Raw genomic sequence first — 12,521 nt, 5'->3', positions numbered from 1 at the left:
CAGAATTAGGGATTAGATTAATTGGACTCTCATGGGTGTGAGTGTTTGTTTTTCCCTCTGTATGTTGACCCTGCGATGGACTGGGAACGGCTCCAAACAGATCAGATATTCTCCTCCACTATCACTGGTGAGCGTAGATCTCACTGGAGGACACAGATTGGCATCTCAGTGTGTGTGTGTGTGTGTGTGTGTGTGTGTTGTACACCCAGCTGGCTCCAGCACATGGAAAGTTCCAGACAATGCTAGATTGTTAAGGTCAGAGAAAGTTTCTTTGTGTGGAAAAAAAACCCCCAAAACAATGGACTCTATCAATAGTTAAATGGCTCTGCCCAGAGCCTTTTATAGAGTCGGCGAGGTCAAAACCTCATCGTTTCACAGCTTTCATTGATTTTTAATGACTGTTTTCTTGAAATGTACACGCCGAGTTGTTGTGCGTCACTTTGAAATCGAAACGAATGAGTTCACACCACGTTGATTAGGCCAATCGGCTCGATATAGCTCTGTTGAGATCCCGTGTTGCCCGGCAACCTTCTTGCACGGCACACAGGACACGCGGAGGAAACAGAAACGGTACAATATCATTCAGACATTTGACAGAACTCAGTCTGGTCCATTTTCAGGTGAGAGCAGAGCATGCAAAACAATGCACCTGCAGGTTTACCGTAGATAACGGCAGCAGTCACGGTGTAAATATGACCTTTGAAAGAAATCTGACGGGGGAAGAAATCCAATTTACACTCGGTAACGCTTGGTATGCGCCACAACCTTCCTGTGTATGTTTTTGTCTCCTTCAGAGTGTGCTGTTTGTGTGTGTGTGTGTGTGTGTGTGTGTGTGTGTCACGTGGCCTGAGTGACTCACTCATTCCCACCTTGACTCAGGTCAGGGAGGTGAAACAGGTGTTGTTGATTGTCACGCAGCGCGGCACAAGAATCAAAGCGAACAATGCTAAACTCAGTTAAAAAGACTTAAAAATCCCTTGAAAACATTAATTTGTGTTAATCTCATAACAATTAGCAAAGGAAATAATAGTGGCTCTACTCCACGATCATAGTACCTGGTACCAGTTACTGTGCAGTGATGACTCCGCCCACATTGAGTAGGTACTTTTTCTGCAGTGGAGATGCAACGGAAACCGTGCCGTGCCGAGGCAAGGCGAGCCAGGACCATAGTGGTAAAGGGCCATTACTCATAAAAAACTATTTTAATCAGGTAACTGTACACTTATATAAAGAAAATAAGCATAATTTGGCCCAAATTTGACCAACTGTTGAACGAGAATCACGCGTGACAACACATACAGCGTTAAAGGCTGCACAGTGTGTGTAGTATATACTGTAGCAGAGTGTAACGTCTTCACAGTATTCCATGTCACCATGGTTTCCTATAGTTTAAAATACTTAAAGCACGGCGTGCGCTCGCCGCGCCACAACCCACCGTCTAACTGAACTAAATTATAGCCCAGCGGGCGGATTAAAGCGTGCAACGACAGATCGAGGTCACGAGTGCAGATGTTTGCGACCGCTGAGATTCTGTGTTCCTGCCAAGTTGTAATCAATGACGTACGATGTGTGTGTTTAGTACAGCAGCCGTTTTCCGTATCCATTAAGAAATGAAAAATAATGATAACTTTTTTGTTTCAAGCGACAGGTGTCACGAGCTGCGCGTGCGTATGAAGATGGAGGACGAAAGAGAGACAATAAGTAAGAAATTGAGCGCTCATCATATCGTTTTATCTGTGTTATATAGAGATTTGACTCCACATGACTCGCCTCGTGTGTCATGTCGTGCCGTGCGTGAAAAGCCATGATGCCATAACAGAGAGAGGAGTGGGAGAAGAAGCAGGAAACTGCAGCGGAATTTCCACACCCTGATGTGGGTGGGAAGAGCCGAGACGGGCACACATTCTCTCCTCACAACTTTCTCTCTTTGCTGGGACAATAGGGGCCAGCGGAGGAACAATAGGGAAAGGCCGGGGGATGGTGTGTGGGAGCAGTCAGGGGTGGTCTGAGGTGCTGAGGAGGGGAAAATGGGTGAGAGGGTCTTGCAGCTTTGCAGCGAGGTCAGAGGAGAGTAATGGAGTCTTTCTTTGCCTGGGAGGGAGAGATTTGATGAAGGGATGAGGGGCGATGTTGAGGAGGATGACATAAGATTTGAGAAGGGGGGGTGTGGGCTTTAGTGTTGAAGTTGGCACAGGCTCACGGCCTATAGAGGCTGTACGGGTCATGTTTTTGTGGGTGTGAAAGTGACCACGCTGAGGCTTTCACTGTCACTCTCAGAGTGTGCGCACAAAAATAAACACGGTTTAAAACAAGCTGTTTTCATATGAACAACTGCCTAAAGGGACACCATTTACACTCAGCTGCCACTTTATTAGGAACACTGGACGCCCTCGAGGTCCTCTGCCGCTGTAGCACACGTGTGTCGAGGTCGACGTGTGCGTAAAAGTGCCACTATTTAAAGTTAAAGTAAAAAAAAAAGTAAAAGTAAAATAGTTGTTTAAAATGTACTCAGAGTACAAGTTACTTTGTCACTCTTTGAACAAGGTCTTGTGTCGTGCAAAAAGGACAAAAAGGGGACACAAATGTCACATTTGTTGTTTTGAAGTTGAAGTGCTGACAACGTAAAACATGTAAACACAAAATGTATCAGTCACAATGGGTCAAAGGTCACAAACATTGTTTATATAGTGAAGTACAATACTTAAAAAAAAAACATACTTAAATTACTTTAAAAGATACAAGTACACACACAAAAAAACTACTCAATGACAGTAACGCGAGTAAATGTAATTCATTACTTTTCACCTCTGCTTATTTGCGCAACTGTTGCTTGCCTTTATAGGTCAGAGGTCACGCTCCTCTATATATATTCTCTGTAAACCGTAGAGATTATGGCGTATATAAAAAAATGCCAGTTTTTGAACATTAAATCTCCTTTCTTCCACATTCTGATGGTCGGTTGAACTTCACCTGGTGTGCCTAATAAAGTGGCTCATAAGTGTACGTATATACAACGAGTTTTCCCTGTTTTTCCCCTGTGTTAATTTCCATCAACACAAACTTTAATAAATGAGAAATTGACTGTGATTATGTCACAGTTACAGTAACATACACAAGCAACGACTACAGTCCAGTACAATATTAGTACACACACACTATTGTAATAGTATACTCGGAGCTTAAACTGCACTCTGAAGGTCAAACACAACAGCAGTGCTGGAAAGTATAAGGTAATGTGTGTGTGTGTGTGTGTGTGGGTTGGTGGAGGAAGGTGCAAAAAATAGATCCAGGGACAAGTGTTTGTGTGTGTGTGTGTGTGTGTGTGTGTGTCTTTTTTCTGGTCATAAACACTGACCTTGTCAGGACCAGTAGAGTCCTCATGGAGGGCAAAACCTGGTCCTTATGAGGCAGAACCTCATTTCTGAAGAACTAGTTAGATATATAGAGACATAAGGTTTGTTTAGGCTGTTCAAACTTGTCTTCCTTATGAGGACAAAAATCAAGTCCCCATAACATAAATTACTACATTTTAAGGTGAAGACATTTAAAGTTAGGTTAAGGTCAGAGTATGTCTCCAGGAAATTAACAACAGCAATAAAATGTTAGATTCATAGTCAATAATTAGTGACACAAACTGTTCTCCTGCACACATTCATCACTTCTCTTCCTGAGTGAGTTCTGCAGACAAAGCAGCTGTGTTAGGATATGGCTCCATCTAGTGGCATCTTCGTGTCTTGCAGTCATGGGCGGCAGAAGAGTCATTTTTTTGTCATGAGTAGTCGTCACAGTTTTGAGTTGAATAGTTTTTTTTCTAAAAGGTAATTCTGATATTGAAAAAAAAATTTAAACTCATTATTATTATTATTGTTATTATTTTAATTATAAACTCATGGTTTATATTTTACACAGAGGCAGATTCAAGGTGATGTACACACACACATTTAAAATGTGGAAAAGAGTGTAAAATAAAGTAAAACATTAGAATTAAAAAATGTTTTATCTTAAAAATATGAAAATAAATATAAGTAGTAAGAAAATTACACTAAAACATAATAATAATAAAAAAAAAACAGATTTAAAATCAACGACAAAAGTGTATTTTTTAAGAAAAAAGAAAGCAGTCATTCAAACATGACGCATCACAGCTGCCGTAAAACACAAACGACGACGTAAACCAAAACAAAACATGACGAGGTTTGTTTTTTTTTTGACAGGAGCGCGCGCCACATCGGCCGCAGACGACGTCACAGTGTGCGCGTTCACGGAAGAGAAACCGGCCGGCGGAACTGAGGCGAGTGTGACGGTCCTCTTCCTCCTCCTCACTATTTGTCTTCTATGCTTTTATCCACATCCAGGCTTCGTCTCCTCAGCCACGGAAAGAAGCCCCGCACCGCGACACGACTGACCCACTGTGACGAAGAGGAGCACGGCGACTGCCCCACTCAGGAGGACCATGGGAAACCTCACACTCTGGGGGTAAATTTAGGACAGGTTATTTTGTTCGACCTTGTTAATGCGGAACTCACACAGACATAAAAAGATGCAAATGAATGCCGCCTGTGGTTCAGATGCTTCCTTCTGTGGGGGAGGAGGAGGAGAAGAAGGGGGTGCGCGAGCACGCGCGTTCACGAACATCCACATACAAAAACTGCATCATCGGATTTCGTTGTAAAGTGAAATGTAAAGAGTGTAAGTCAGTGAGAAAAGGCTAAATAATCAACATTACAGCCTGTGCTCAGGGGCTCACTGGCTCAGAAGTATACAAATCATCGTGAGAGTGAGCCTGTTGATTGATGGGCGTGATTTATCAGTAGGGTTTCAGCATTAGCCTAGCCTAGACTAGCTACCTCAGCTAAGTCAATAGCCTTAAGTCATACAAAAAAAATCCACACAAGAATGCAGCACACACAGTAAACATCCAGAATCTGTGCATAATTATAGCATTCGTTTTTCAAAAGGAAACGGAAAAAAACCAGATAACGTTCGTTTTCTGCTTGGTCCAGTTTTGTCGTTTTCCGTCTAACGTAAATTATGTAATCCGGAAGTTGCTGAATTAAGAAAATGAAATACTTTGAATCATAGCAACGTAGAACGACAAGCTACAGTGTCGTTTTAATAAAAAAAAGAGCTGGAGAAACAGCATCGATCTGTATGCGCTGTTGTCAAGGAGATCGTAGCATGGGGACCGTCTACAAAGTGCAAGACCTGAAAAAAGAATCACCATAATACACAATGTAGTGTCGTCAAACTTTCTGTATTTTTTTGTTGATTTGCAGAATCGTTTTATGTAGAGCTTAAACGATTAATCGATGAATCGATTATTAATCGATTACTAAATTAATCGACAACTATTTTGATAATCGATGAATCGGTTTGAAGCTTTATTCATGATTAAAACAAGATTTTCAATTATTTCAACTTCTTAAATATGACTATTGTCTTCATTTCTTTGCTCTGGTTAACAAATAAATCATTTTGGTTTGTGGACAAAACAAGACATTTGAGAACATCATCATTTCCAGGTTTGACAAACACCGATCAACATTTTTTAAGGTTTTCTGATATTTCATGGACCAAACGATTCATCGATTAATCGAGAAAATAATCGACAGATTAATTGATTATGAAAATAATCGTTAGCTGCAGCTCTAGTTTTATGATCGTTGTCCCGTGCGAAGCTCCCCATTTTGAAAAACGAATGACACACAGATTATCCAGTGTTTACTATGCTTTCTTAGCATTTAGCTGTTTATTGTAATAAGAAGACGTGCTTTGTTTAAAGGTACAGTGTGTACAATTTGGCTACATTTAATCGCTGAAATTGCATGTTGCCGCTAAATATCCGCCACCTCACTGTTTCCTTCCAAGTGTGTTGAGGAACCTATGTAGCCTTCAGTTAGCACCAAAAATCAAATGATGTATAGTTTGTCCATCGTTGGCAACATGGTGGTCCAAAATGGCAGCCTCTGTAGAGTTGACCCAGCTCCTGGTGAAAGAAAATCAACAGTTCATACATCACATTCAAAAGTCACTTAAATCACGTTTCTTCCCCATTCTCACTACAAATATTATTTTTTTTAAAGTGTTTTTTTGTTTGTTAATTGTTTGACATTTGTTGTTGTCTAATTTGTTAATTGTTAATTCTTTTGTTAATTGTTTGACATTTGTTGTTGTCTTCTCAGGGCTAAGGCCACAGGGACTGAAACAGACAGTGGAGGGAGGTTTCTATCCAGGACGATCAGAAGCAACATAACTTATTATTACACTCCACTGTCAGGGCACCAGATGTTATGTCCAGAGAAAGACTCTCAGACGTCCACCCCTCTTTGTCCCACCTCATCACTGTCACCCTCCCCTCTGCCACTCAGCAGCTCCCCCTCTGCAGATCCTTCCATCTCACCGTTGCTTTCTGATTCACCTCAACACACAAACGGCCATCACCATGACCAGTCAGATTCTGCCTCCACTTCCCGTCCACTTCTTCTCTTTTTCCCGTGGCTCGGTGCGAGGACGGGGGCAGTGGCCAAGTACAGAGACTTTTACCTGGACCGTGGCTTTGATATCCTCCTGGTCTACAGCAGTGTCATGCACTTCCTGTGGCCTCAATGGGGGCTCAACTATGGTCTGGAGGTGTTGAAGATTCTGGAGGAGCCTGAGTTCTCTGGGAGGCCGGTTCTGATCCTCGCTTCATCCATCGGTGGCTACACTTTCACCCAGATACTCACCCACGTCAGTCAGGGACCGGAAAAATACTCTGGCCTGGTCCAGAGAGTGACGGGGCACATCTACGACAGCCTGGTGGCTGGCAGCCTTGAGCACATGGCGATAGGTGAGTGAGAGTGATCCAACGCAGACCCACTGCGGCTCACATTACTTTTGTGGTGAATATATGTGTTGGGACTTTAAATAATTCATCAGGCAGCTGAATTACTGCTCCAGGGATTCTTCGTGGCAGCATTAGCAAAAGGGCTGCAAACGGTTTATACATTCATCAAGTTATGACACTCAAATTCAAATAAGAGGTTTTTTATTATTATTATTTTACTATTAAAGGTTATCATACCATGGTACTTTAGGCAAGTTAAACTACTACCATGGTTCTGTGTGAATTCATAGTTCGATACCCAGGCCTATTCATGGTATCATCACATTTTGGAAAATTAATTAATATTCTTATATAGACAGAGCACATACACACTAAGGATGAGCCGATATGATACGATACCGGTAAGTATCGATAGCAGTCGGATACCGGTCAGTATCGATATCAGTCCGATACTGGTGAGTTTCGATATCGGTCCGATACCGGTCAGTATCAGAATCGATATGATATCTGTCAGTATTGATATCAGTCCAATACTGGTTAGTATCGATATATATCATGTATATATCATGCTCAGCTCTATGCATAGACTGTAAAAATGTCAGTAAAATGTCACCCTCCTCATTTTTTTCCCGTCTTGTTTTCATACAGGTCTCGGTAAGACTCTGGTGCCACGTTTCGAGAACTTCGTCAAAAACTTGGCCCTGCTCTACTTCAGGCTCTTCAAAACCCACACGGCAGACGTGTACGACAGGATCGTTCAGGTCTTCCACAACAACCCGATCACGGCTCCGGCTCTTTTCTTCTTCAGTGAAGACGACGCCCTGTGCGACCCAGACGCTGTAGATGAGCTGATTGCTCTCTGGAGGAAGCGAGGCGTGGCCGTAGAGAGCAGGAAGTGGAGGGAGTCGACACACGCGGCTCACCTGCGGTGCCACCCGCAGGAATATCTCTCTACACTGGAAAAATTCTTGAATTCACTGCAACTCTCCGCCATTAAGAAAGCATGAACTGTAAAGGGAGTCAAATCTGTGACATGTTTCATGATTTTAAAATGAAGAAGCATTTATCTGTGGCAGCTTTACGTTTTAAGAGATATGAACTATTTAATGCATTTCTGTTGGTATTGTTGTATTTGATTTGCACAGTAGTATAAATATGGGGCTTGCGCTAAGAAGCACATCTACTTACAACTGATAGTATTCGTAACAACCTCTGTTTTTAAAATGTATTTATTATTTATTTATTTCAGCATGGTGACGTCACAGTTTTATTGGGACAACAACAGAAAATTATATGCCAAAATATAATATAATGCCTGAGGTTGTTATTTAACTAATTGGCTGCCATTGACTGCTATAGACGTCAATTTGGCCACTGTGTTAAAAATGGCTGGCAGCAAATGACTAGTGATGCACAAAAAGTTCCAATGAATGTAATGTTTTCGGGTTTTTTGGCTGCTAATGCAGAGGACGACAAAAGTAGCCTGGATAATGCATGCGAGGGAAACTTTGCACGACTATGATATGATATTTGCAATGTGTGCACTATTTTTCTATTGAAATACAACAAAATCATATTATGTACAGTATAAGCACACCACAATGTGAATTGTGGATATCTGCAACCAAACGATGACTTGGAATTGAGGATATGTTAAAATCGAATTGAAACTTTTCTAAAATAAATTGGAAATGTCTCAAACTGGAAATATGGATAGTCATAATTTAGCTGCAGATAATCTGCATGGAATACAGTATAAAAGTGACATAATTTCTCCTTGGAAGAATGAAATGATGGATTTCAGAACTTTATTATGGATATCTGTTGTATATACCAGATATGGCTGGACAATTTAGCTAAAAAGACAAATAAAGATTGATCTTTGCTCCAGAGTGAAAGTTGAATTAAACTGGGTGATTGTGGTTTTCAACTTCCCAACTTCCGTTTGCTCGACACATAAAGAACATATTGACATAGATTTAATTATTATTATTATTATTTAACTGTATTAAATTATTACTGTTTCGCCCCATATTAATCCCAGACCCGCTACATAATTGTTGAAAGTTCTTTAAATGCAATATTCAAGATGTCCGAGTGTAAGTGAATGCAGCACAGTACCCTGACAGATGCCAGTCATGATGAAGCTAGGCTAGCTAGCGGCTAACTGTAGAGAGGACTTGACAACAACAGACTTTAACAGGTGAGTAAATGAACTCGAGAAAACGTTTCCATCCACAAATAACTGAAACTACACCGATTTGTTGTCATTTACAACAACTTTAACGTGTTTTAAGCAGAATAAACAGAAATTAAAAGACTGACAAACACATGAACTGAGCAGAACTTGCGACAGAGGCTGCTTCGTGGTCACTGTTTGAGACAGAATTGAATTATAAATACGACGAATTAAAACCGAATTCAACACCAATTTTAGCATTTTTAGTAAAAGTAAAAGAAAGGGACATTTACCACGAGGTGTCCAGGGGTTGTTTGAAGTGAGGGACAGTCATATTTGACAAGCCAACGTTTCAAATAAATGTTTGGGGTCAAATTTGTTCTCTGAATAGTCTCAACAAACTATATAAGAATGAATCAAACTTGCACTATACTATAAAAAAAAAAAATGGAAATATGTCAAAAAAAATTAAAAGTAGTTTTTGTGCCATTGTGAATTTGAAAAAGAAATTTCAATGCCTTTTAAAAGTTTTTGAAAATCGCTAGACATGGCTCATTGAAGTGCTTGCATTTGATAAAGTTGATATTTAGTTTTGTGGATTTTAAATTGACTAATATTATTATATTTAATTTAGTTTATAAATCAATCAATCGATTTTCTTGTTTTTTTCCTTGAACCTGAAGTGTAATTAATAAATAAATCACAGTCATTGTGTGTTTCAAAGTGTCACATCTGAGTCCTGGACGAGTCAATAAGATTTGACTAGTGAGATTAATCTTAAAGTTACATTCTGCTTTTTATTCAGGCTTCATATAAATTATACTTTGTAGGAGAGCAATTAGATTATGTATTTATTTATATTGTATTTCTTAAGTCAAATGTGTTCAATTTGTAGATAATATACAAGTAGATGTGTAAATGGCAATAATACAAATTATGAGTTATGAGTCCGTCTCCCCTTTTGTATTGTCTTTTTTTCCGAGTGAAAATAACCTGAATAGAATTATGCAGCATACTGTTCATATACTGTAGTTCTGCCTGTTTTGGTCATACATGTCAATACAGAGAGAAATTAGTCATTGGTGAATAATTATTATTATGCTGTATATAGTGTACAGTACAGTATATATATATATATATATATATATATATATATATATATATATATATATATATATATACATACATATATATATATATATATATATATATATATATACATACATATATATATCCCTTTGTTCTCAGTGATATATCTGCTGACTGCATACAGTAAACACTAACACGCTGATATCCACCACTGTGGAATATAGAGCTGTGATTCATCTTCTTTGGCACAGTGAAGCCTGCTCCCTCATTTTTATGAAGAGAATTAAATGCACAATGGATTGCATGTTAACTTATCTACATATATATATATATATACATATATATATGTATATATGTATATATATATATACATATATATATATATATATGTGTATGTACGTACAGTAGAGACATGTTTGCTTGCCTATGTAGAAAAGAGACTTATGTGTCTCATGCATAACGGCTGTGAACTGTGTTTTTTAACATTTCTATCACTAAATTACACATTTTTTTTCGGTTCCCATTGCAACCAAGTTTTTTTTTTTTTTGTTTAATTATTTTTTTTAGTTTTCCTTTTTAAATTCAGTTTCTTCAAGAGGCCCAAAATCGGAGTCACGTTACGGCGCTTAACACACATTATTAGACCACCACTCAAAGCCACAGCTGCTCTAAAAAAAATTTTTATGTTTCTATAATGGTTCATACACCCGTATGTAATAGCTTGTGAACGCAAATGATATTTTTAATGCTAAAATGTAATTGTTATTTTTTATTTGTTTATTTTATTTTGCACAGTTAAAAGAAAAAATACAAGATTGACAAAGAATACAAAGTAACATACAGTGCAGGAAGAGGCAGAAAGCCTAGTGGGCTTATTTGAAGCCTCTACCTAAATAATGTTAAAATTTGACAATATTTGAAAGAAAACACAAAATTAACATACAAAAAATAAATCATCTAACTATATAAAAGTGATAACAAACTAATAATCACAAAGTATATATAATAACAAAATAACAAACCAACAATAAAAAACAAACAAACATTAATATAAAAGCAAAAGTGTGAGTGTGTAATGTGTGCGTGTGTCTCCATGAGGGAAATATTGGTTTATACCCCTAAATTATTGATTCCTTGAGCATGTGTGAATCAAAAATAAAACACAGAGACATGAACAACAACACATGAAGAAAAGCAAATTACAAAACAACCGTTAAATAATCTTTTAAGTGTCTTTTGTAGAATTTTATGGAAGAACAGTTTTTTGCCAGATGGGAAAAGTCATTCCACAATTTAGTACCCCTAAATCTTATTGAAAATCTATTATTAGTTATTAAAAACAGAAAAAAAAACAGCATATTACATTTACACATACATATTATTTCTTGATTAAGATGATAGTTATTTACATTAGGATTAGTGGTTGAATAATTTCTCACTAACCCTAACCTGAAGCACAGTGAGTCGGCTCAAACTAATTTTTAGTTTTAAACAAGGTTTTGAAAGATTTCCAAATGATTTGTTTCTTCTTCTAGTTACTATGTTAAAAATGTACATTAGAATGTAAATGCACAAAAAATGTGACCCACAAAGTCCACGCATGTCAATATATGCTATGAAAGTAGAACACAATGACGGGCTCAGCAAAAACTCTTCAGCTAAACGATGGAATGAAACAAAAATCTATTTTTTACCTTTTATCTCAGAAGAATTGAAGAAATTTAAGTCCTCGTCTTCGGTGTGTTTCAGTGTCTGTAAAGAGGAGAAAGTAGAATGCAGCTTTTGTGCGTTCAGTGAACTCAGTCTGAAATAATCATAGCTCTGTGTGTGTGTGTGTGTGTGTGTCACCACCAGGCTTTTCTGCATGATGATGTTACTATGAGTGTGCTTATATGTGGGTCAGAGGTCAAACTTTAACGTTGCGTCAACAGAGGTTCAACCAAGACGGCATCGCCGCTAAAATCCGGACGCCATAGATTTATATTTCCCTGTGTTATAATATTTTATAAATTCTTATTTACTACTGTTTCATGTTGTACCAGCGTCTGAAATAATTATAGCTGAAAACATATCTTTCATCCTGCCCTGAAACACATGCTTTTAATTGTTCATTGGTTTAAAAATGTATTAAAAAAAACAAAAAAATGAACAGAATAAAGTAGTTAAGTATATTTATGTCAATAAATGATATTCAAACATGTTTACAAATACTTTGGTAGCAAATGGCCAAATGTAATAAAGTATAAAAGATTATTTTATACTTTAAAGATTATTTATTTAGTAATAACTTGTTGCCTTTATTTACTTTATTTTTATTTTAAATGAGTGCATTTTAGAATAAAACACAGTTTAATGCATTCACTGATTAACTTTAAAGATTAATTTTGCATTTACAATCATACAACACAAGAATATTATTTAAAATCT

The 12,521-nt window shown here is 37.9% G+C and overlaps 1 protein-coding gene and 1 long non-coding RNA gene across 2 annotated transcripts in view; both read left to right on the top strand.

Annotated features, from left to right (window-relative positions):
- The first annotated feature begins 4,169 nt into the window (after positions 1-4,169).
- LOC131456863 (uncharacterized) lies at positions 4,170-8,711 on the top strand. The gene is made up of 3 exons (XM_058625531.1): positions 4,170-4,476; positions 6,183-6,829; positions 7,475-8,711. The coding sequence occupies exons 1-3, from the start codon at positions 4,454-4,456 to the stop codon at positions 7,831-7,833; spliced, it is 1,029 nt and encodes a 342-aa protein (XP_058481514.1). The 5' UTR covers positions 4,170-4,453; the 3' UTR covers positions 7,834-8,711.
- A 213-nt stretch (positions 8,712-8,924) lies between these two features.
- Positions 8,925-12,521, top strand: part of LOC131456871 (uncharacterized) — a 238,869-nt gene continuing 235,272 nt past the window's right edge. Inside the window, exon 1 of the long non-coding RNA XR_009239948.1 lies at positions 8,925-9,029. This is a non-coding gene — a long non-coding RNA (uncharacterized LOC131456871). The remainder of the gene's footprint in view (positions 9,030-12,521) is intronic.

Source organism: Solea solea, chromosome 3, assembly GCF_958295425.1.
Source record: "Solea solea chromosome 3, fSolSol10.1, whole genome shotgun sequence".
NCBI classification, from domain to species: domain Eukaryota; kingdom Metazoa; phylum Chordata; class Actinopteri; order Pleuronectiformes; family Soleidae; genus Solea; species Solea solea.
This window is presented reverse-complemented; position numbering and strand designations above follow the sequence as displayed.

Bases quoted from the DNA above. Each gene is read 5' to 3' on its own strand.
- LOC131456863 (XM_058625531.1), top strand. From the start codon at position 4,454: ATGGGAAACCTCACACTCTGGGG. The intron at 4,477-6,182 runs GTAAATTTAGGA...TTGTCTTCTCAG, and splicing joins GGAAACCTCACACTCTGGGG to GGCTAAGGCCACAGGGACTG. The intron at 6,830-7,474 runs GTGAGTGAGAGT...GTTTTCATACAG, and splicing joins CCTTGAGCACATGGCGATAG to GTCTCGGTAAGACTCTGGTG.